This window comes from Pseudorca crassidens, chromosome 15, assembly GCF_039906515.1.
Source record: "Pseudorca crassidens isolate mPseCra1 chromosome 15, mPseCra1.hap1, whole genome shotgun sequence".
In the NCBI taxonomy this organism is placed as follows: domain Eukaryota; kingdom Metazoa; phylum Chordata; class Mammalia; order Artiodactyla; family Delphinidae; genus Pseudorca; species Pseudorca crassidens.
Genome location: NC_090310.1, coordinates 23992796 through 24018127, shown reverse-complemented (window position 1 = coordinate 24018127; position 25332 = coordinate 23992796). Strand labels below are relative to the sequence as shown.

General features: G+C 47.6%; 1 protein-coding gene and 1 long non-coding RNA gene across 2 annotated transcripts in view; one reads left to right on the top strand and one right to left on the bottom strand.

Annotated features, from left to right (window-relative positions):
• The window catches only part of XYLT1 (xylosyltransferase 1), a 304486-nt gene that overhangs the window by 266301 nt on the left and 12853 nt on the right, over window positions 1–25332 (top strand). The window contains exons 7-10 of the mRNA XM_067706537.1: window positions 4316–4532; window positions 7602–7778; window positions 12351–12613; window positions 19112–19307. Coding sequence (XP_067562638.1) covers window positions 4316–4532; window positions 7602–7778; window positions 12351–12613; window positions 19112–19307 — 853 coding nt within the window. The remainder of the gene's footprint in view (window positions 1–4315; window positions 4533–7601; window positions 7779–12350; window positions 12614–19111; window positions 19308–25332) is intronic.
• LOC137207101 (uncharacterized) lies at window positions 1206–11583 on the bottom strand. Its single transcript, XR_010934934.1, has 2 exons — window positions 11539–11583; window positions 1206–1518 (listed from the first exon to the last, which is right to left on the bottom strand). It is a non-coding gene; the product is annotated as an uncharacterized lncRNA (long non-coding RNA).

Sequence of the window (25332 nt, the reverse complement as noted above, 5' to 3'; positions counted from 1 at the left end):
TCTGGGCGTCTGCCACCTTATCTGAGTCCAGACCTAAGTTCCTGGTAGCCCCTTTCTGATACCTAGGCAATCTGTGGTCCCTGTTTACTCATAATTAACCAAAGCATGTGTTTGCAGCCTATCAGTTTTTGAAGGCAGTCAATACAGCGGCCAATCTCCCAACCCCGTGAATATTTCATTTTGGAGATCACTGCATAAATATTGTATTTGGATATTGCGGTCCGGGTCATCACATTAAAATTGCAAGATGATGCTGTTATCCCATCTAATGGAACATGAAATTAAAAGGCTGCTCCACGGAAAGAAAAATTCTGCAAGTCGTCCCACCTGTATTTCTTCTCTCTCTCTCTCTTATTCTCAGTTGGTCTTGATTACCATGTAAGTTTTGATATAGAGTATGTCAAATTTAAAGTTTTAAACACAGTTAAGTGTGCCCACTGGACATTATCATATAATTGGCACCAGCCAGAGTCGAGGTAGGATTTTATTGCCTCAGACTCGGCGGCTTCCTTCAGTGGGTCCGTGAGTGTCAGTGAGTGCTATGGTGAGCGTATTGAAAACCCTTCACCAGGTCGCTCCCCAGAGAGATCATGGCTTTGCTAACGAACTTGGATTTTGCACTAGGAAAGGTGTGTTAGGGAAAGAACAGGGCCAGGGATGCTGGACACGTGGGTCTTCTGGTCGGCTTCTGCCCTTGTTTGTATCCTCAGAAAAGCTGTCAGCCTTCTCTGGGCTCCCATGCGTCCGTCTAATGCTTGCCCCACACCTCTTGCTGAGTATAACGGAGGGACTTAGAGAATGTCACAGCTGGAAAGTACCCTAGAGATTACCTAACCCAGCGTTATTATGACTGGTGGCCTGTGGGCTGGATTCAGCCTAGAGATATGTCTTATTTAGCCAGAAATGCTTTTTTTAAGGGATTTGAGTGCTTTTCAGAAAATGCAGTCTCTACGTCTTTGCTGACTCCACCTACCCTGTTATCTTATACTAAGCCCCCCTCACAAACTTATATTATTTGTCTGACCCCTGTAGACATTTAATTTTATAACCTAGACCTAGCCCAACTTTGTCAGTTTCCCATGGGGGAAAACTGAGTCAAGGTCATCATTTTCCAAATTCACCCAGCTGGTTACTGGTAGAGCCACATTGCAATGTAGATGAAAAGCACATTTTAGCAGAATTAAGTCCGTTCACCACCAGCATCATTGTTGTCACCACTTTTATTACACTAGCATCAGTTTGGTTAAGAATTAAATATATTACACCATCGTGCTCAGTGAGTGACCAACGTCAGGAAGCAGGTCCTCTATTTATGCAGAAGAAAATGCTAGGGATGTGGGTTTATTAGTGAGGTTTCAGGCAGTTCCCTTTGGTGGATTTGTGGGAGGCCCAATGGGAGAGATTCTTTGTAGAATTCAGCATGACCAACAGGGTGGGACTGTCTTCAGCTTCTGTGCTCTGACGTCTGGTCATCACCATAGACCTTTCCTGAGCAGATGCCTTGCACTCTTCCAGGACCTGTAAGGTAGGCAGAAAGGAGGAAGCCAAGATCAGTTCTAGTGAGCACAGCATCTACCTCAGAGGAGACAGGTAACTCTAATGTGAAGACAGAGATGAGGTCTGCCGTGGAGGCACAAAGACCTCTAGACACACAGTGGGGGATGCAGCCTGCTCTAGTGGAAGAGGTGGCATTAATGTGCCACAGCCATGGCTACCTGCCCTATCTGGAGCCTAAGAACATTTGCATTCATCACGGTAATGATAAAGGTGAAATCATTCAGGAATGTATTAGTCAGGACCCTTTCAATTGCAAGTCACGGAATCCCATCTTAAAATGCCTTACGCACTTTACTGACAAGTCTGGGGGTGAATCGGGTATAGCAGGATCCAGGGTCTCAAGCAAAGTCATCAAGGCCTTGTCTGTCTGCCTCTCCCCCTCCCTTACTTCCTCCCTCCCTCCCTCCCATTCTCCATCTCTCTTTTTTTGTCTTCTCTTCTATGTTACCTTCATGATCAGACAACCTCTGTACTCATGGTGACAAGATGGCTGTCAGCAGCCCTCAGCTTGCATTCTTCCAGAAAAAAATCCCCTAGAAAAGCTCTCCTTCCTAGTATTTCCAGCAAAACTCCGGAACCTAGTCTCAGACTCAGCTTGAGGTGCGTGCGCATCCAGGAAGCAATTATGGCAGCCAAGCGGGTGGAATACTCTGATTGACCAGGCTGAGTCGTGTTCCCACCCCTGGTGCTGGGGGTGAGGCAAGCCAAGTGAACTGAGAGTTGAGGGTGAGCAAGTGTCCAAAATAAAGTCAAGGTGTGGTTCCCAGACAATGGATGCTGGGCAGACAGAAACAAGGGAATGAAGCCCCGTTATTTGCTACAATGTGGAGGACCCCTGAAAACACGAAGCTAAGTGGAAGAGACTACAACTTGTGTGATTCTCTCTATAAGAAATATGCAGAGTAGGAAAATCCATAGATGGATTGCCAGGGACTGAAGGGAAGGGGGAATGGGAAGCAACTGCTGATGAGGATGGGGGTCTCCTTTGGGGGTGACAAAATATTTTGAAACTAGAGATGACGATTGCACAACCTCGTGAATGAACGAATGCCATTGAATTGTATGCTTTAAAATGGTTGATTTTATGTTGTATGAGCTGGAGGGGCAGCAGGATCCCTGGGTGGGGAGACCTGTAGACTATAAACTCCCAACGAGATAACCAGCTCCTGAGGAGGAGGGACCATCCTCACTTCTCCTTGCCTCAAGGCCAGCACATGCCTGGCACATAGTAGGTGCGAAGTTAGTGCTAACTGCAAATGAACTGAGAGTTTTGGCCAGAGAGTTTGGCCCTAGTTCTGTCTACCCTCCCAACACACCCCCCTTACCAGCTCTTTGACCTTTGATTTCTGCATCTACAAATTAGGAAATGCCAGTTCCACCTTGCCTGGCTTGCAGAATCCCAAGAGTGTGTGTGTGTGTGTGTGTGTGTGTGTGTGTGTGTGTCCTAGAGCAGGAGTTATTAATCTGAGGTTCATGGATAGAATTCAGGGGTCTGTGACTTTGAATAGGAAGAAAATGATCTTAATTTTCACTAAACTCTAACTGAAATCTAGCTAAATGTAGGCAAAATGTAGGGTAACAAACCACCACAGTATTAGCAGTTACTGTTAGGAATCACTTTTTTTTTTTTGGCCATGCCACATGACATATTGGATCTCAGTTCCCTAACCAGGGATCGAACACATGCCCCCTGCATTGGAAGCGTGGAGTCTTAACCACTGAACCGCCAGGAAAGGCCCAGGAATCACATATTTTCAAATCGCGTTATAATTGAGGCATCCACTTCTAAATGTCATATATGCTCACCTCTTCTTCAAAATTACAGTAGTTTTTAGACCTACTACAAGACCTTGTGATTAAATGTGTTAAAAAGGAAACACATGTAATTATCATAAATGTGGTGTTTTAAAAAATATTTTGTAATACTCATTTTAATGTGTGAATCAAGAATCATGTAAATTACTATATCATCACTTTGGTGTTTGTGAACATATTTTGTAACCCTGTGTATTTTTGTTGTATGCATTTAAAAGCATTATTCTGCAATGGGATAAATTGGGAGTATGGGATTAACAGATACACACTGCTATATATAAAACAGATGAACAACAAGGATTTACTGTATAGCACAGGGAACTATATTCAATATCCTGTAATAAGCTATAAAGGAAAAGAATCTGAAATATATATATGTGTATATATATATATGTGTGTGTGTGTGTATATATATATATATATATATATATGAATCACTTTGCTGTACACCTGAAACTAACACTATATTGTAAATCAACTATACTTAATTTACTAATTAATTAATTTTAAAAAATAAATTAAAAAAATAAAAGCATTATTCTGAGATGAGGGTCCCTAGGCTGTATTCACCAAACTGCCAAGGCGTCCATGGCATGAAAAGGTGATTTCAGAAGTTCTCTAAAGAGGAAGCAGATGTAGCAGATGATCATTGTGCTGGTGGGCAGTGTGCATCTAATTGTGCTGGGTGGGCAAGTCTCCTACGCTCTCTAAGCTTCTGTGTCCTCATCTGTAAAATGGGCATAATAATAGTACCTACCTCATAGGGTTATAGACACCAGCCTCACTTGTGAAGATCAAGTGAAAAACTACACACAGAGCCCCTAGCTCAGTATCTAGCACACAGTAAGTACTCAATAAATGCCTTTATTGCCGAGACTGTGCCATTTCATTTGGACTCTAGGTGGCGCTCTTTCAGGGCTAAGCACTACTTTGTCTTGCCCAGGTTCATCCGGAAACAGGGCCTGGACCGGCTCTTTCTGGAGTGTGATGCCCACATGTGGCGCCTGGGGGACCGGCGGATCCCAGAGGGCATTGCCGTGGATGGCGGCTCAGATTGGTTCCTGCTAAACCGGAAGTTTGTTGAGTATGTGACGTTCTCCACAGATGATCTGGTGACCAAAATGAAGCAATTCTACTCCTACACCCTGCTTCCTGCAGAGGTGAGTATCCAGGAAAAAATCCCTGAGAAAGGTAGGGGTTGGCTCTAGCCTTTGGAGCAAAGTGGATGCTGAATTTTTTGCTGAATTTTTGGCAAAGCCACGCAGGGTTCAATACGTTGTCCTCCAAACATCCAGAGGAAGATGGGGAACTGTTTTGGCTACCAGGGACCTTGCTGTCACAGCAGGGCCCCTGGTCCCCTCCAGTCTACATAGAGGTTGTATGGAGTAGATGCATAATGCTGCCACCAGCAATCTAGACAACATCTTTAAAGATGTAAAGTAGAAAAGGCAGTTCTTCCTCAAGACACTTGGCTCCCATTGGTCATAAAACCATCACCATATACTGATTTTGTTAGAACAAGACACTTTATTGCCATTTTTCAGAAAACTGTTCTTTATATAAATACAAAGCTCTCATACCTACAATAGCAATGGTGCCCCCTAGAATTGTGCAGTGTGTAACCTGCACAACTGTATATGCTGGCTTTTTCAGGAAACACCCACATCAACTATTGACAGATCCTCCACATTTACCAATCCTGTAATAACTTTTCAACACCAAGAATTCCTTTTCTAATTTTGAATAGTATTCTATCATTCCCTGACAGACAGTAGTTTTGGCCTCATCAGTCACACCAGAAATTCCAGTGATCCCAAAGCCAGGGCTTCTGTTGCGTTTGCACTAGCTCCCTGCATTGACAGCCACTGTGTCCAAATGCTTGGGACTCGGCATTTCCTGTCGGCTTTTGGAAGTATTTGAAAAGCTCTGGGAAGTCTGTCAGCACTTTTCAGACCTCAGGATGGGAAACTGTCTTAGTTCAGGGTGCTAAAACAAAATACAATAAAATGGATGTACTTATAGTTTTGGAGGCTAGAAGTCCTTGATCAGGGTGCCAGCATGGTCAGGTGAGATCCCTCTTCTGGGTTGCAGGCTGACTACTGACAGTCCTTGCTGTGTCCTCACATGACAGAAGGGGTGAGGGTCCCCTTTATAAGGGCACTAATCCCATTCATGAGGACCCCACCCTCATGATTTAATCACCTCCCAAAGGCACCACCTCCTCACACTGTCACATTGGGGGTCAGGATTTCAAACTATGAATTTTGGGGGGACACAAACATTCAGTCCATTTCAGAAGTTCTATTGTGTAAGATTGCAGGGTATTCTGAAACAGCACCAGCCCCATCTGGAAATGGGCAGGGACTCAGTGCTGAAGTGTTGCCCCTGACACGCCAGTGGCCTTCTTATCAGACCTGGACTGAGAGATTCTAGATTAGCTCCCTGACCTCCAGTTCACTTTCACCCTAATTTCCAACTTCAGAAAATTCCAGAGCTGGTTCTGTTTCTATTGAGCCTGCAACACCTCCCATGAATGGCCCACCATTCCTGGCTGTGCCCCATCTCTGGACCACTCAGATTGTGTGTTTCTAGGCCAGACAAGTCAGTGCAACTCATTTGATGGTTTCCACATCCCTTACCGACATCTGGGACAAGGCCAAGCTCTGAGTAAGGCTGACTGCCCACTTCAATCCTGAGGGATGATGGGCTTGTCATCACTGGGCCAGGTTTTGCTATTCTGCACACATGTTAAGTAATCAGCTTTTAATCCTATTTCAGCAAAAATCACCTTTTCTATCAAGTCTGATAACCTCCTCGTCCATTATCTTGCAGGGAATTTCTGTATCATTACAAAAGGACACAGGGCAATCGATAATTGGGTACTTTCCCCCACTGCTTGATGGAGAATATGTGCCTCTCTGGGCTTGTAGACAATTCAAGCTTAAAATGCAGGTTCACAGGCATGTCATTTAACATCATAAGAAGGGCAGCTGGGGTGTGGATAGAGCCTCATTTTGTCCACTCACCCATTGAGAAGAGACTGTTTGGGGCTTTGGCTGTTTAATCAAGGTGCCCATCCAATGCTGGTTCTCTCTGTCCCAACCATCACCCACTTCCCAGCACACACAGGCACTTTACACTCCAGCATCCCTGTTAGATCCCACCTCCTCCATCCCAGCCTTTCTGTCCTGCCCTTCTCCCAGACCACCTCCAGGGGACCAGTTTAGAAGAAATCTGAAGGCTGTGCCATGAATTTGTAACAGGAAGACACGTGTTCCCCAGCAACTTTCCCTAGGAAGCAGAGAGCAGGGGAGAACGTATCTGCCTGGTATCTGAGGTTGTTATAAAACAGTTGTCCAAATAGAAGTCAGTCTCTCTCTCTCTCTCTCTCTCTCTCTCTCTCTCTCTCTCTCTCTCTCTCTCTCTCTCTCACACACACACACACCCACACACACACACACACACACCCCCACACACACCCCGTCTCTCTCTCTTTCAGCAGCTCCAACTATGTGTCTCTTCTCTGGTCTCTCTTTTCACTCTCAACATTGCCTCTTTCTCAGATTCCTAGGAGAGGTTGACCAAGCCTCAGGAATGGGGGAAGATTACGGCGCCTAGTTCAGCAGCACGGACAGTGGGAAGCCCAATGGACCCCCACCTCCTCCCCTCCCAGTGTTGTAGTCGCTACTCCAGTGACTAGGGCAGGAGGGCATCCGTGATTCTGGCCTCCCTCTCCCAGGAGTGAAATTCCAGAGCTTCAATCTTTGTTTTCAAGATATCTCAGACCTGAGTCTCTTTGGTTTCAGGTCTAACTATTTGCAAAATCAAGAGCCCTTTTGGCCCAGGGTTTTCTACAAACTTGTCCCAGTGTTTTTCTCTGGTCCCCATGTGTTGACATACCCTAAGGGACTTTCTCTCTCTGCTGAGCGGACAGAGGATGTCCTGGGTGATAAGAGATGTCTTGAAATCAGTTTCTAGGCTGCTGGGGAGAGACATCTTAGAGAAACACTCGGAGCAGTAACTTCTAAGCAGCATTAAGCCACCCTGGACAAAACCTCCAGGGTACCCTTGGTTGGCCTGGACTGGCACTGACCCCATTTGCAGAGAGAACAGCTGAGTCTCCAGGAGAGTCCCTTCACTGTCAGGTGGCCCTCGGGAAGGACCCCTCACTCCAGCCCACTCGAGGGAGGCTGGACGAGGTCTCAGGTTGGTCCCTCTCTGCCCCGCAGTCCTTCTTCCACACGGTCCTGGAGAACAGTCCCCACTGCGACACCATGGTGGACAACAACCTGCGCATCACCAACTGGAACCGCAAGCTGGGCTGCAAGTGCCAGTACAAGCACATCGTGGACTGGTGCGGCTGCTCCCCCAACGACTTCAAGCCGCAGGACTTCCACCGCTTCCAGGTGAGCCGCGCCTTCCGGCCAGCGTCCGCAGACATCCAAGGCAGCCCTGCAGGTCATTGGATCCTGCAATTCCCAACCCTGGTTTTTTTTTTTTTTTTTTTTGCGGTACGCGGGCCTCTCAGTGCCGTGGCCTCTTCCGCTGCGGAGCACAGGCTCCGGACGCGCAGGCTCAGCGGCCATGGCTCACGGGCCCAGTCGCTCCGTGACATGTGGGATCTTCCCGGATCGGGGCACGAACCCATGTCCCCTGCATCGGCAGGCGGACTCCCAACCACTGCGCCACCAGGGAAGACCCCCAACCCTGGTTCTTGATGATAATCATGACAACGTCAACAGTAGCCAACATTTATTGATCACTAACACCATGCAAGGGATGTTCTAACCACTTTCCCTGTATTGACCCATTAACCCTACAACAGCCTTGGAAGATACATACATACATAGATTATTATTCCATTTTAGAGATAGGGAAACTGAGGCAGAGAAAGTTCCATAACTTTATGCAACGTCACATAGCCCAACATATCTGTTTCCAAAGCCCATACTTGTATCCATTTCTCTATACTGCCTTTCAATCAGAATCTCCTGAAATATTTGTTAAAAATATATTTCTGGGTACAAACTTGATGAGAGGGCAGAGTTTCTCAACCTCAGCACTCTTGACATTGTGGCTGGATAATTCTGTGTTGGGGTGAGGGGGCTGTAGGCTGTTTAGCAGCTTCCCTGGCCTCTACCCACTAGGTGCCAGGAGCGCTTCCCCCTGTTGTGATAACCAGGGACGTCCCCAGATGCTGCCTAATGTCCCCTGTGGGGATCCAGTAGCACCCTGCTGTTATGACAACCAGGAATGTCTTCAGACATCGCCAGCTGTCCACTGGTGGCAAACTCATCCCCATTTGAGAGCTTTTGATCTCCAGTGTGGTCCAGGAATTTTTATTTTTAATATATTACACTTTGAGAAATTCTGATGAGCAGACAAGTTTGTAAAACACCGCGCTCTGTGAACTTTAAAGGAGGAACAAGAAGAAACGTTATTGCCTTCACAGGTATCTCTGCAAGGCCCATCGATTCATAGTTCTGGGGAGAGCAGAGACAGGAGGGTGGCCAGTGCCCCATCTGCTTCCCGTGAGCACCAAGGGTGCCTTGGACCCCAGACCTATTCAGGATGGCGACCTCTTCCCACCCCGTGTGAGCACACCTCCCACTCCCTTTAGGCCAGTACCCTGAGTTCTTCCTCCTCTCCCCCTCACCATGCCCAGCCTCAACTGCCCAGAGCACAAACAGAAGGCTACAAAGTGGTTAAACAAGTCACTTTGACGTCACTAGAGCCACCACGTGGAGATGATGTGCTGCTTCCCAAACCACTAACGTGGGGGAGGATGGGGGGGGACAACAGTGCCAGACTGGTAACCCAGTCCAAGGTGCCCCTGCTGCCTTGCTCTGGTACGTAACGGAAACGTCCAGGGAGGACACGGACTGCCACGTGAAGCTTCCACCCTCGTAGCCTGGTTCCTCGGAGTGTGGTCCACAGACCAGCAGCAGCAGCATCACTAGGGAACTTGTTAGAAATGCAGGATCTCTGCTGCTCCTGACCTGCTGAGTCAGAATCTGCATCGTAACGAGACCCCCAAGCCACTAGAAGGCTATTCTGTTTGAGAAGCACAAGGTATGGGTCTGTTCTATCCCAGGCTGTGTGCCTGGTCCTCTGTGGGCGTTGCCTTCACCGGGTAGAAATCATCTCCATTGTGCAGGTGGGGAAACCAAGGCACAGAGGCAGGGACTTGCTTGTCCATGGACATGCAGCTTGTGGAGTGGTAGGGTGGGAGGTCCCACACAGGTGTTTCCAGTTCCAGACCTGGGCTTTTTCCACCAGACCCCGCTGCCAGCCTGGTCTCATGCCTGGTCGGGTGCAGAATACACAGCAGGTTTCATCCTATCCTTCTTATTCCCTCAAGGTTCCCACCTAACGTCTTCCGCCTGCGTAAGCAGTCGCTGCAATAAGTATTCTTTAGTCTGTTTTTGGTAGCAGATTGAGAGCTACCCGGGGGCCTCCTCAAACCCATGTTAATTGAGGCATGAACTTGGGTGACATTTTAGTTCCATTGTCCGTGCAGAAAGGATCTGCTGAGCAGAAGGAGGGTGGCGAGGGGAATATTTGACCTATTCAAAAGAGAAAATAGAGAAGAATTCCCACTTTCGTAGAGGACCAGTCATCACCCTCATTGCAAAGGACCTTCATCATTTAGAGCAAGAAGCCGGGTGATTCTTGGGTGCACTGCCCCTCTGGGGCCACTCCTGGGCGCCGGCACTTGTATTCCAGTCCCAGCATCCTGGGGACGTTGTGGTCTCTGATAAAGATGAGCTGACATAGAGACTGAGTTACATGCTCACAGCTCTTTAATTCGCAGTAAACAAAGATCAAGTATATCCCCCAACATCTAGACTCAAGAAGCTGCTGCCTGCCCGGAACTCTTGAGTTCTTGTTGAAAGAACTCCGAGGAAGAGAACTGTAAATATAGAAATGTGCCCTTTAGGAGCTCCAGCTATGATCAGAGAATCTCGGGAGGAGAAAGGAGGCTGCCCTGCCACTGAGTCTGGTTCTCTGCCTCCAGAAAATGAAGACTTGGAAGCCCCTGGTAGCAGGCTTAAGGGTGTAGTGATAATAGTCACATACTCATAGCTGCTAACACCGTGTGCCAGACTCTATGCTAAGTACCCATATTATTATACCCATTTTAAGGATGGGGAAACCGAGGCCCTGGATGACTTGCCCAAAGACATACACAGCTTGAAAGATGCAGAATGAGGATTTGAACCTACGTGGTCTGGCTCTTTTCAGTGCTACTATAAGGGAGCTGACCTGACCCCTTCACCACAGAGAAGGGGGTGTGGTTCCCAAGGGTCATGAAGCAGAGAGCAGGTGGGATGTTCCAAATACTAACAAGGGTTTTTGGTATTGAGGCTTCGAGTTCCCCCAACTAGCAGTGTGATCCTAGGATGATGCAGAAGAAAGAGCTTGGGTTTTAGAGTCATCGGATCTGGGTTCAAATCTTACAACTGTGTGAGTTTGTACATATCACTTGCCCTCTCCAAGCTCAGTTTCCTCATCTGTAAAATGGGAATCGTAACACCTGCTTTGCAGAGTTACGAGGAGTAGAGTTGGGAGGATTAGAGGTAATGACAAAATGCAGTGCGCTGTATATAGCACGTGCTCAGTAGTTTTTATTGACATTATTGTTGCTATTAATCCACTGCAGTGAGAACAATGCTAGACCCAAGTTAAGGTCAATAATTACACTAGATCATAGGCTCCTCAAGGGAGCGGTCTGTGTTTTAATTGTTTCCGTAGCCCTAGACCAGAGGTCAGCAAACTACAGCCCCTGGGCTAAATCCAGCCCACTACCTGTATGTGTAACTAACGTGCTTCTGGAGCACAGCCGCTGCCCGTTCATTTACCTGTCCGCGGCTGCGTTCACACTATGACAGCAAAGTTGAGTAGTTGCAAAGCTGGAAATACTTACTGTCTGGCCTTTTGCTGAAAAGGTTTATTGATCTCTGCCCCAGACCATAGTTTTACCCCTGGTGGATAATAAGGGCTCAGTATTTGATTTCTCTAACCCTTGATGCTGTATCTGAATCCTGGCTCTGCCATTACCTTGCTGTGTGACCTTAGATAAGTAAGTCCCTTTCTTCTCTGGGACTCAGCCTCCTTGAAAATTTGGTTTACATAAATGGTTCTCAAACACTGCAGCACAGTCACCTGGGAGGCTTTTTTTGGATACGGATTCCTAAACCTCATCTTCAGAGATGTTGGTTCAGTAGGTCGGCGGGAAGGACTCCGCAGTCTCCACAGGTGGCTCTGATGTGCAGCCAGGTCAGGTGTCCTTCGCATTAGCCTCAAACCCTAGTGAGCAAATGAACCACCTTCAAAGCCTGTGCAGAATACAGATTTCTAAGCCCCACTCCTGAAGGTTCCGATCGGTAAATCCAGGGTGTTCCTTGTGAGTCTGTAAGTCAGTTACAATGCCCAGGAGGCAATAGGGAATGGTAGGGACTGTGGTGAGCCAAAAACCCCATGGCCATCTAAAGGGACAGGTGCTATTCAGCTTTAACTACTTGTCACCGTGTAGGAACATGGGGCCAGATCGTTTCTGTTCAGAGGGAAACCAAAAGTTGCTTCTGTGAAGTCTTCTACCTTTTAAATGTTGTCAGCTAATTCAATTTTAAAACATTCTTCTGGACAACTAAAATATATCCGTAAGAGGTATTAGACCTCCAGCTAAATGATTTCTGAGATCCATCCCAGCTATAAACATCTAGGATATAATTTATTTCACAGATATTTAAGTGATGCTTCCTACATGTCCATCATTGCTCTAAATGCTTTACAAATGTTAACTCATTCAATCCTAACACCCTTTTTACAGATGAGGAAACTGAGAACAGAGAGGGCAGTAAGTGTCAGAGCTGGGATGTGGATCCAGGCAGGCTGGCTGCAGAGCCCGGCTCCTAAATGCCCACCTACCCTCATCCCCACTTGCTGACATTGTTCTTTTTATTTCATGAGCGCAGCAGACAGCCCGGCCCACCTTCTTTGCCCGCAAGTTCGAAGCTGTGGTGAATCAGGAAATCATTGGGCAGCTGGACTATTACCTGTATGGGAACTACCCCGCGGGCACCCCGGGCCTCCGCGCGTACTGGGAGAATGTCTACGATGAGCCTGACGGCATCCACAGCCTGAGCGACGTGACACTGACCTTGTATCATTCCTTCTCCCGCCTGGGCCTCCGCCGGGCGGAGCTGTTGCTGCACGACGCCGGGGAGAACAGCTGCAGGTGAGCCAGGGAGCAGGGGGACCAGGGATGAGGGAACGTCCTCCTCTGTAGGGGCTGCGGCTCCACCCAAGCTTCTCCCTAAAACCATCCACGCAGACATCCCAGCGTTCAGAGCATTTCCTGTCTAAGCCTTCGTCACCCTTTTACCTTCGCAGGATAGCCGATCTAATATTTACCTAATTATTTCCTTTCTGTGGACTCATTCTTTGTGCTAAATATATGTATTTTAGAAGGAAGCTTTATGTCACCTTATTAGATAGTTATTTTTGTTCCACATGGAAAGTAATCATGAAAATACAGAACTGTTTTTTTTACTTTTTATTATGGAAAATGTCAAATATACACCAAATAGAGAGAAAAGTGTAACCCCATCTCTCATCACCAGCTCTAGCAATTACCAGCTCCCGGCCAATGCGGTTTCATCTGCGCCTTCACTCACCTTCCCCTCGTCCCAGATCAGTTTGATTGAAGCAAATCCCATAAATATTTTATCTCTGAAAATTGACTCCTTTTTAAAATGTAACCATACTATCATTGTTACACCTAAAAACAACCAAAAACATCACGAAAAGGCATAACTATTATTTAAAATGTTCATGTACCCTTTAGAATCATCTCACCTACCACTAGTGGGTACCAGTTGACACTTCAGGAAAGAATGGTCTAGAATATATGAATAGAAGACGGAAGGTGGGAAAACGATTCAACATAACCCCACCTCTCCCCTGCCTTTCCCTAAGCCAGCCAGCCCTTCTCATTTTGTGTACCTTCTCTTCCGTTCTCTAGCAATGTACATTGCAGATATTTCCACAGTGACAACAAGGATTTGGTGTCCTGCTTCTTTCGCTCGGCATTATAATACTAGCCCGTCTTCTCCTTGCTGCTCTGCAGCTTCCTTAAGGATAATGACCCTTTTTTTTTTTTTTTTTGCGGTACGCGGGCCTCTCACCATCGTGGCCTCTCCCGCCGCGGAGCACAGGCTCCGGACGCGCAGGCTCAGCGGCCACGGCTCACGGGCCCAGCCGTTCCGCGGCATGTGGGATCTTCCCGGACCGGGGCACGAACCCACGTCTCCTGCATCGGCAGGCAGACTCAACCACTGCGCCACCAGGGAAGCCCTAATGACCCTTTTTAATGCCACTAGTATTCCACTGAGTAGGAATTCCGGAGTTTGCTTAATTCAGCCCTTTCCTGTTGCTATTGTCAGTAATGGACCATTGTACATAATGTTCTGATGAATATCTTTTTGCAGAAAGCCTCTTTTATCCCCCTTCTCTTTTCTGATTATTTCCTGAGGATGGGTTCCCAGAAGTGCCTCTAGCCACTCTCCTTCTCCTTCTTGTTCTGCCTCCCACCTTCCTCTTTAAACAACAAAGAAAAAAAAGTATTAGTATCAGTCTCTCCCCACTGAGCCTTCTGTGTCCCTCCCTGCCCCGCTCTTCCCTCTTCTCAAGAACAGAAGAAAGAGAGGAAAGGAACCATTTTGTTCCCTAAAACTCTGAAAACATGGGGCCCCATGCATGCACACCAGCTGGATTTCCACAGGGCTGCACCAGTTTTTCCCTCAGCCTTCCCTCTCCTCTCCCTGCGGGTTCTGGTTTAGTTAAAAGGGAGACCAGAATGGGTTAGGAACCCAGGACCTGCCATTTGAACTCCACTCTACTTACTAGCTATTGACCTCGGACAAGTCATGAACCTCTCAGAGCCTCAGTTTTCTCATCTATAAAATGGGAGTGATCATAAGCCTTACAGCATATGGTGGTGTGAGGTTTAAAGGGGATAATCCTCCAAAACTACCTTATGAGTTATGTATTATTATTATTAGCCCCATTTTAACAGTATTTTACGTATGAAGTGCTTGGTACATGTTTATGCTGTTGTTGGTATCTTAGTTGCCAATATTCTTAAACTGCCAAGAGCAGCCAATAGGGAGCCGGCTGTGCGAGCTACACGCTCCATCACTGGTTACATGAACTGTTCATCGCTTCCTCTGCGCTGTTCTTTGCTGACCGTCGCCACTGTCCCCACTCATTCTACCTTTTCCCAGTCTTCCAGGGTCATCTCAGGTGCCACATCCTCTGTGAAACTTGCTAAGAGCTCCCCTGATAGCCCACCCCGTGCCTCTCCTGAGCCCAAAGCAGCCTCCAACACTCCCACTGCACTTAGCAGCAGTGTCTTGGATCAAGGCCGTTGGTGAATGTCTTTTCCCCCTGCTGGTCCGGGGTTAGAATCCCTGGCCGAGGAACCACATGTGTGTCCCCAGTAGATGGCACAGTGCCCGATGCTTGGGAGGCAAATGCCGTTTAAGAGTAGTTTTAATCCCAGGCTGCATAGCATTTATAAGGAAAATAATCTTACAGAAAATTTCAGAAGATTCCTCCAATTGATTTATAGTTGTTGAAATTTTCACCTGGTATTTGTTTTGGGATTAAGCAAGCCATCAAGTTGCCTCAGGCCCGGAATCCTTTGGCTTCTACCACATTTTTTATTATAATGGAACCATTGTGCCTGGCTGTGGGAAAAGCCAATATATATTTATGAATATGAGCCTGCAAATAAATCAGGACAAAGGACCCTTGTCCCAAAGGCAAAAAAGAGTAAATTTCTACCCCTGGGCTCTCTGGGGAAACAGCAAGTGAAAACTTTATTTCAGGAGTCTCATTTCCTCTGGGCATTTCATGCAAATTGTGTCTTTCTAGTCTATAGTATAACCTTTCATAAAAATGTTTATTGATTTTTTTCTCATTAGGTAATAACATTTGTTCATTGCAGAAAATCTCAAAATGGCAGTTTGAAAGTTTTCTTGTGAGCCCCATCCAGAGATAAGGAAGTCAGTATTTTATTACATGTCCTCAAATTCAGATGCCATCAGGACCAGGCAGGAAGCATGTATCCTCCGCACGGGGTGGGCTGACCTGTAAACCAGGGACCCCCGCCGGGGCCCCGGGGCTGAACACCAGCATATCCTTGCCCTCCGGCACATTCCTTGTAGGAATGTACCTTTGGAGTTGCCAGTCACATCTCCTGAATTTTCAAGACAAATCAGAAATCCACAGTTTTGTGTGAGCCTCCTAAATTTTTTAATACCCACCTCATTTAAATAAGAAGCAAAAGCACCTTTGGGCCAAGTGAACGCACCTGAGGCATCCTTTAGGTCCTATTGTATTGCACCTGGCATCTTGTTACAACTCCCTTCTTAGTCTTAATTACTTAATTACCATATAGAGTCTAGAGGAGGTACCAGTGGGCTTTGTGTTCAGTCCTGGGTTACAGGTTCCCTAGATGTACCTTAGAAGCAAAGGGTTCAAGAGAAAATCCTTCTAGAATCTTCCCTCAAACAGTAAGTATGGATTGAGCACCTACCATGTGGCAGGCTGTGTTAGGCACTGGGTGCTCTCAGCCATGACCCAGACAGACCAGGTCCCGAGCTCAAGGCCCTCCCATGCTAGTGTGAAAGCAGGCTGTACCCCAGCTCACAGAAACAAGAACAGAAGATCTATAGAGAATGAAGAATGAAGATAAACTCAAGTAACAGCAGTGAGCTGGTGACTTAAGTTCAGGGGTCAAGGAAGGTCTCTCTGAGACGGTAACATTTAAGCAAAATAAGACAGAGACAACTATGCAACCATAAGAGGAAAAGAGCATCTCCAGCAGAGAGAATGTCCTATGCAAAGGCCCTGAGGTGAAAATGAGCTTAGCATGTTCAAGAATCCAAAATAAGGTCCACGTGGGGCTTCCCTGGTGGCGCAGTGGTTGGGAGTCCACCTGCCGATGCAGGGGACACGGGTTCGTGCCCTGGTCCAGGAAGATCCCACATGCCGCGGAGCTGCTGGGCCCGTGAGCCATGGCCACTGAGCCTGCGCGTCCGGAGCCTGTGCTCTGCAACGGGAGAGGCCACAACAGTGAGAGGCCTGCGTACCGCAAAAAAAAAATAATAATAATAAGGTCCACGTGGCTAGAAGGTGGTAGCTTGGGACGGAGGGAAACGATGAGGCTAGAGAAAGAGGTAGGAGGTTTAGACCAGGTAAGGAGTCTGGGTTTTACCCAAGCATAAGCAAAACCCCTTGCAGTATTTAAGGAAGGGACAATGCATATTGCTACTATGAGGATCAGTTATAGCAGACAAAAGTAGGAGGAAGACGAGTAAGGACGCTTCTGCAAAGGTCCAGCAAGACGTGATGTTGGCTTGACCAAGATGCTGGCGGTGCATAGGACAGTAGAGGATGGATTCAGGTGGAGAAAACAGGATTTCTTGGAAGAAGATAAGGGAAAGCGAGCAACCCAAGATTAACTCCTAGATTTCTGGGGCACTTGACCATTGCTCGTTTGCCTGACCCCTTAGCAGCGCCCCATACAACTGACCACCGCCTTCTGGAAACACTTTCTTCTTTTAATTCCCATGACAACAATCTGTCCTGCTTTTCTTCCACCTTTACTAGTCAAACACTGACGACCTTACAGAACAAACACTGACGACCTACCATTTACCTATTGCAATAATGTCGTGTAACAAGCCCCAAATCAGTGCTTTGAAACGTTAAGCATTTACAGAGCCTTCAAGTTTGCGGGCGAGCTGGGCAGTTTTCCTGGGCTCAGCTGGCATCTCTCCTGCATCTGCAGCCAGCTGTAGGTCTTGGCTGGGAGTGGTTGGCGGGTCTAGGATGGCTTCGGCTGGGATACCTGGGGTGGCTCTGCTCTGCTCTGAGTGTCTCATCCCTCCACAGGCTACTCTAGGCGTGCTCTCGTGATCACAGAAGAGCAAGAGAGAGAGTGGAAACGTGCAAGGCTACTTGGGGCCCTGGCTCAGAACTGGCATGATACATCCCCCTCTTCTGGCCAAAGCAGATTTGAGATGGGGGAATAGACTCACCTCATCGGTGCAAGGAAACCTACAGAGTCACATGGGAAAGAGACAGGAGAGGTGACGAATTGCAGACGTTAATGCAGGCAACCCCAGGACACTCTCACAGTGCCATCTGTGCTGTCCACAATCGCCACTAGCCACAAGGAGACATTTAAGTCTAAATTAACTACAATTTCAAATGCAGTTCCTCGGTTACACCAGCCACATTTCAAGTGCTCAGTTGTCAGAAGTGGCCGAGGCTACTGAACTGAACTGCACAGATGCAGAACATTCCATCATGGCAGTGAGTTCTGCAGCACAGTCCAGAGGGAGGGTTTTCTGCTTCCAAAGTCCAGACCAAAGTGGACTTGCGTGGGCCGGGAATGCCCAGCAAGCAGTCTGAAGACAGTGCAGGTTTTTTTTCTCAAAGCCCCGAAGGCATCCGATAACAAGGCAGTGATTTCAGGAGATGCGTAACACAGGAAGGCAGCTTCCCTAACTGTTATAATCAGACATAAAGACTTAAACTCCAGAGCAGGACCAGAGGAAAGGAAGGCTGAGAGGGACAGTGATTTGTGGAATGCTGTCATTAAGGAACCACAAGCACCCTCTAAGTACCATGCGCCTTACACACTGCAGAAGCCGACAGCTTTTCACTTCACAAGTAGGAAGGACAAAGAACTGGGCTAGTCCAGGCTCCTCCCTCCTCTGGGCATCTCTGCTTAGCTTCCCTGCCCCTTTCAGCGAGAAGCCTTTGCGGATCAAAGGCATGCATCTTAAAACGAGCTACCTACTTGTGTATGTACGAATTTATCTCAGTTTGGCAATAATTTTTAAGGACCATACCCAGTGCCACTGGTAAGGACAGTGAAGTGTAAATCAGTACAACCTTTCTGATAAACTTGGGCAGCAGACATCAAGAGCCCCTTGGAGATTACAGAGGAAGAGAGATGTTCCCCAAAACATTTTTGCTCAAGGACGGTTAATGCAGCATTGTTTAGAATGGCAAAAAATTAGAAACCAGTTGAACACCCAATGATGGGGAACTTTCTCTATAATATAATAATGCCATATTTGGTATTATATTTCCATATCATGGTATTACATACAATGGAAGAATGTATACACACACACACACACAAATCATGTTTTCAGAGACTATTCAAAGACATGATAACGCTCAGGAAATACTATGAAGCAAGAGCAGGATATAGCCAGTGTGTATATTATGGTCCCAGCTCTGTAGGATTTATGTAAATATGTGTGTAGAAAATAAGGCTGAAAAGAAATATGTCACGATGGCATTGTTTGCACACCGTTGTCGCTTCTCAGTACCTAGCGCTGGAGGGTCAGTGAATGTCTGTGAATTGACATCGTCTATGGAAGGAAGCATCAGTAGTCGTCGTTTCTATTTTCTTGATTGTGCTTTCACACAGTCAGCATGTTTTACATTTATGATCAGCAAAAGGTTACTGTTAACAGTTATTGAGATCATAGAATCACAGGAAGCAGCTTTCGGGAACACAGCGAGCTTTGTATAAAATGGGGATTATTTTAAGGACAGGACCAGCGTGATGGGTGGGGAACCCCACTGTGACCCAACACACGTCCAGCCCTGACCCATGAGCTTGCATGAGCCTGTGCATGTTTTTCAGGTACTATCCAATGGGCCACCCAGCCTCTGTCCACCTCTACTTCCTTGCTGACCGTTTCCAGGGCTTTCTGATCAAGCATCATGCTACCAATCTGGCCGTGAGCAAACTCGAGACCCTGGAGACATGGGTGATGCCAAAGAAAGTCTTCAAGATCGCCAGCCCACCCAGCGACTTTGGGAGGCTTCAGTTTTCTGAGGTAAGAGGCCAGAAACTACCACACGACATCCCCTCTGGCAGTCCACTTGCTGGGTTCTGTTTCTGCTCTGACACTTGTAGTTGGAGCTGGAGGAGAAGAGGACTTGAAGAGGCCCCAAGATAAGCTGGCCCTGTGCCTGGAGAAGGTTCAGGGTGGTCGATATCAGTGCACCAACCAACCCGGAGCTTTGGTATATTTTTATAGTAGAACTTCTATTCCTTTTCATTTTTCACCCTAACCAGTGATTCCTCCTAAACCTATGTTAGTAATAAACCAGTAACAAACCAGTTTCCTAATGAAGTTGTGGCATGAGTCCCATCTTACAGATTGGAGAACTGGGGCCTATAGAGAGTCAGTGATTTTCTGGATCGTAGCGAGGAAGCAGAAGGGCTCAACATTGAATCCAGGTCTCTTAGGCCACAAATCCCATGCTTAATTGTGCTTTTGTTTCCCCAGTTCCTAACACAGGGTTTAACTCAAAGTAAGCACCAGATCAGTCATTGAACGGATGAGTGAACGGATGCATGCGTGCGTAGAGGGATGAACAGAGGTGTCAGTGGATGGACAGATAGATGGTCTGATGCATGGGTCCATGGGATGCAGTTCCCACCTCCCCAGGACCGCACTGGCTTTTAGTTACTTTTCTGCCTGGGGAGATGGATTCACCTAACACCACCCTCGTAACATCAGCCCCACCTCGAGACCTGAAAGGCCCTACATGGTCTGGCCTCTGTCTGCTTCTCCAGCCTCATCCAGGACCACTCTCCTTCCCGCTCACTCTTCTTGCATCTTTGTCACACATGCCAAGTTTGTTCCTGCCTCGGGCTTGACACGTGGTGATCCTCCTTCCTAGAATACTGTCCGCCAGGTTTTCACCTTTTTTGTTGTTGTTGTTCATTCTGATCTAAGTCCAAATAGTGCACCTTCAGAGAAGCCTTCCGTGCCCACCCACTTATGCCACCTTTCTACACCCAACACATCTCTATTTTATTTCTTTCTTAGCATTTACCATCTCAAGTGATCTTGTTGATTTCTCTGATCACTTGGTGATTGTCTGCAAGAGAGCAGAGATCGCAGCACTGGCTCACTGCTGCACCCTCAGCACATACAAGAGTACGCAGCCTTCGTAGATGCTGAATAAGATTTCTGAATGAGTGAGTGTACGTGCTTGGGTAGCGATGCTGGTGGGAAGGGGAGACATGATCAAGCTTGGTGAGCGTTGCCCACACAGAATTCCAGCACCTGATTTCTAACTTCCCCACGTCAGCAAGAAGCTAAACGGGTGATTTCATTCCCAGAGTTCAACATCCCCAATGTGTTTGGCTGCTGGGTTAGGGATGAAGAATCCTGTTTTAGAATATGGAGAATCTTGAAGGTCAGGAGTGGGGTGGGAGGAAGTGTCTGAGTTGCTTCCATTTTCCTTGCTGGTCCTTTTCCAGTCCCTCTGGCCCCACCTGGCCGACCTGTGCCCGACTGGATGGGCACTGAACAGGCATGGGTGGAAGTTTCTTGTTCAGCCACCATTTTCAGTTAAGGCTCCACATGGATTGGCCGGATCCGAGCTGCCATGGGAGCCCACTCCATAAATTACTGGCATCAGGGGGCAATTAGACGCTGTCCCAGTTGGATTCTGTGCTGGGGGCCCAAGAGGCCAGTTGAAGACATTAATGTCCCATTAGGGAGATGGATGCCTGGTGGCTGGGCTCTCCCTGTTTATCAGCCTGCCAGTGGGTAACTGGGCACTTCCGGCAGTGACGGATGTTGGCCCCTCTGTGACAAGTGATTTGTGAGGATTTCTGCTACAGCTCTGGTGCCCTTGGTGTGGGAACCACCCAGCTCTCCGGCAGAGTAACAGCATGTGATGCAGGGAACCCTGAAACTTGTGTCTTGATTTTTTTTTTCCCCTTAGTTTTAAGGCAAACAGTGTAAAATTGGATGTGAAGGGGGGAACAAACTGCAGGGCCACTTTGTGGGCTATTGAGAACCTCCGTCGGGTCAGCACTGTCCCAGGGCTTTGCGTAGGGCCTGGCTCATGGCAGGCGGCCAGTGTCATTGAATAGCTCCGATTTCTCCATCCCTGGGAGTCCCATGTTAGTGGCTTAGAGGAAACATGCTCATTCCTTCAGCAGGCAGCCCCCAAGTGCCTACAATACATGAGGTGTGGGAGGGGCAGTGGTGTACCAGACAGACCAGGCCCTTGTTATTGTGGAATTGCAGTCTAGTGGGGCACTCGGCCAGTGAGTGAGCAAATAAATGAACAAAAACACTCCAGTTAAAGGCAAGTATTATAAAGAAAATAAAACTTCATTCATGTGATTCCTGAGGACTTGAGAGGCTGGTAGGGACAGCTTTCTGTTACCAAACCAAACTTGGGTCTGCTCGCCCAAGCACAGCAAAGCCAATCTACTGACACCGGGTTGTGGTGAAGGAAAGCACAGCGTTTATTCTAGGGCGCCAAGCAAGGAGTCCAGGCAGCTAATGCTCAAAAGACGCAAATTCCCTGATGGTTTTTCGGGAAAGGTTTTTAAAGACAGGATGAGGGAGGCCGGTTGTTGGGTGAATCATCAGCTCATGGACATTCTTCTGATTGTTTGGTGGTGAGGTAATCAGGAGTCAACATCATAAACCTTCTGGTTGCAACCCATCTGGGGTCTAGTGCTTGTGGGCAGCATACAGTTAACTTCTTCCACCTGGTGGGGATTTCAATATCTGCAAAACAGCTCAAGGATATGGCTCAGGATATTATCTATAGCTCTTGAGGAGGAACTAAAAGGTCCTTGACTTTGTTTAATGACTAAACTCTTATTACTTTGTCTCACTTGACTGTTTTCCTTTCTTTCTGAATTTTCTCACTTCTCTAATTAAATTTATTCTGTGGAACTCAAGGAAGGCCTAGGAGGGTAAAGTTTTTATTCCAGACAAGAGGCAGGTGGAGGACCTAGGAGGATCTGTCTGTAGAAGGCCCCGTAGAGTCCTGCTGGGTTACATTTGATGGAACGATTCATTTGGGAAGGCTTTACTAATGAGATAACTTTAGGGTTGAAACCTGTAAAAGAGTCAATGGTGGGAAGACCTAGAACATTCTTGGATCTTCCAAGAGAAGAGCGTGCACAAAGGTCCTGAGGCTCCAGGAAGGAGGTTGGCATATTCAAGGAGCAGCAAGGCCAGCGTGGCCAGTGAGAAGGAGGAAGGTCTCAGGGGGCCAGAGGACAGATCATGAGGGGTCTCGCAGGCCCTAGAAGGAAGTTTGAATTGCATTTTAGGTGCAGTGGGGAGGAAGCCTTGGTGACTTTGAAGCTGGGGACCAGTATATTGAGCTTGAACTTCAACACGTACTTAAATTTGAGTAATTGACCACTTGGCAGTGAATGGCAGTGGACTTCCACAGTGAGGCCTGGTGAGAAGACCTTGAGGGCCACAGACGATGTGACAGCAATGGGGCTCCCTCTCGGGCAGCCCCGCCTCCCCTCATGTTTGGAGGCAGTAGCTGATGTCCTCCTCCTCTCCTAGATACAGGACAAATTCAAGTTTCCCACCGTCAGCTGCTCCACAGCTCTTCCACCTGGGTTATCTTGGTTTTAGAACTCAGACTTAGGAGACCTGTTCACCCCCATTTCTCTGGGGGATCCAAAGATGATGTTCTGGACTGTCCCCCCGCTCCCCTAACGGGTCATACATCCCTTCCTTAAGTAGGACCCCAGAGTGGTTTTGTGATCATTGATCCATTTGTCCATGTGCTCGGCCCCTAATCTTTCATGACACTGTAGATAACGGATGGATTGACCACATGCTCAACACTCTTCGGCACTAGTGATATAGTAGTGAACAAGCCAGATGTAGTCCCTGCCCTCATGCAGTTGACAGTTTGGGGTTTTTTTTTATTTTATTGAAGTATATTTGATTTACAATGTTGCATTAATTTCTTCTCTACAGCAAAGTGACTCAGTTACACACACACACATATATGTGTATATTCTTCTTCACATGACAGTTTTGAGCTATGGAGAGAGACGTGTAAATTAGAAGTTGTGATACTGCGCAAAACAGATAGATAGATAGATAGATAGATAGATAGATAGATAGATAGATAGATAGATAGATAGATGATAGATAGATAGAAGATAGATAGATAGATAATAGATAGATAGATAGGTTAAAAGGCTATGCTGGGCAAATGCTTAGACAAGCACATCAGGGGTGCCTGTAAGCAAAGAAACCTTCCAGGTAGAGGTGACACCTGGGCTGAGAGCTAGATGATGAACTGGCCAGGAGGAGGGCGGGGAAGGAAGGAAGACTGAGCCCGAAAGAGGGCCAGGCGTGGACAGAAGATCAGGGGAGAGAGAGCCCTTCTGGCAGAGGCGCCGAGAGTGTTCCAGGGTGGCCTGGAGCATGGGGGAGGAGAGGGGAGGGAGAGGGATGGAGATGAAGCTGGAGTCGGATCGTAAAGGACCAGACCTCGCAGGATAGGACAGGAGGAAAGACTGGACTCGTGAACAGTGGGAAGGAGCTAGAAAGGATTGTATGGATGGAGGTCACAGGATCAGGTTTCTCTAGAACAATCTCTGACTTTGAGGCCTAGCTTGCATCCTGCCCACTCATTCATTTATTTCTTCAATAGACAGTGTTGTTTTCATTCCTCCTGTGTTTCAGCTGCTGTGCTAGGCCCCAGGGGTCCTCAGTAGGAGCCAGTACCTGGAGAGGGTGGCAGGGTGGCAGAACAGGCCAAGATCTCCCAAGGCTGGGAGGGACGGCCGCCTCTGTCCCAGCATAACTCCCTCTGCTGCCCCTTAGGACAGCTCCTCAAGGCCAATCTTGGCCTAAAGATGGAAACCTGAAGCACATTGTGGGCCAGGAACATGCACGTATTACAACCACCCCAGCAGGTGGTAGGCACCGGCACATGTGTTTTGGATGGATGAATGAATGAATGGATTAGTGGGTGAGTGAGTGAGTGAATGGGAGGCAATATATAGAAGAGTGAATAAGAACCCAGACTCTGGGGTCAGACTTCCTGAGTCCCCCTCACTGATCAGAGCTAGTCATCCAACTGCTCTGAACCTCAGTTTCCTCATGTGTGAAGTGAGGATAACGTCAAGGGTCCCCCCTCCGTGGAGTTGGGAATGTTAGCCAGATCGATGCACCCACCCACTTAGCAGTAGGGCTGGCACACCAGAAGCTCTCAGTAAATATTAGCCGTGGAGCCCTGTGTCCTGGGTATAGTAACTTGTGGCCCGAACAACGAGAAAGTAAACCAGCTCATGTTTGCACTGCACATGTGAAGTCTGCTGAGGGTGTAGACATGTTTAGCCACACCTGCACCCCAGCCTGCACACACACACATCAGAGATGCTGCTCACAGAAGGACCACGGCATCAGTGTCCTTGTAGTGTGCTCATCACCTGCTACCATGTGCCCACATGCTGTGTCTTCACAACATTATATTAAACCTCCCGGGGGAGAGAAGAGCCCCTAATTTAATCTGACTTGAAATAGTATCAAAGCTCAGTATCAGGGATGTATGTGGTTAATTCATTTTTTGCCAAGTCATTCATGCATTCATTTGACAGGTGATTGATGGAGCATTGATTATGTACCAAGCACAGTGCTGGGCACCAGGAATCAGCAGGGGACCAGCCACAGGGATTTGAGCAGTGAGAGGACATTTCACAAGGTCTTTCTGGTTACTGGGTGGAGAATAAATTGCAGGCAGCAAAAGGGGAAGGATGGAAGCCAAGAGCAGATTTCTGGGGGGTCAAAGCCATACACACACCCCGCTGGCTGGCAGGAAGGATGGATATGGTACAACCATCTCCCACCCCTAGAGTCCAGCTCAGAATGCTTTAGGGAAGCCGAAGCTGTGTCTTCCCTGGAAAGCCACCTGAACTCCTGCAAATGATGGGCGATACTAAGGGGCCCTCAGGTTTCCTAGCTTATAGTAGGGCAGCTCCAAATCCTGAGCTCCACTCTTGTTCAGAATGATTGTACTGAAAAGAGGCACATTATCTGGAAAGCCAGTGACTAAAGT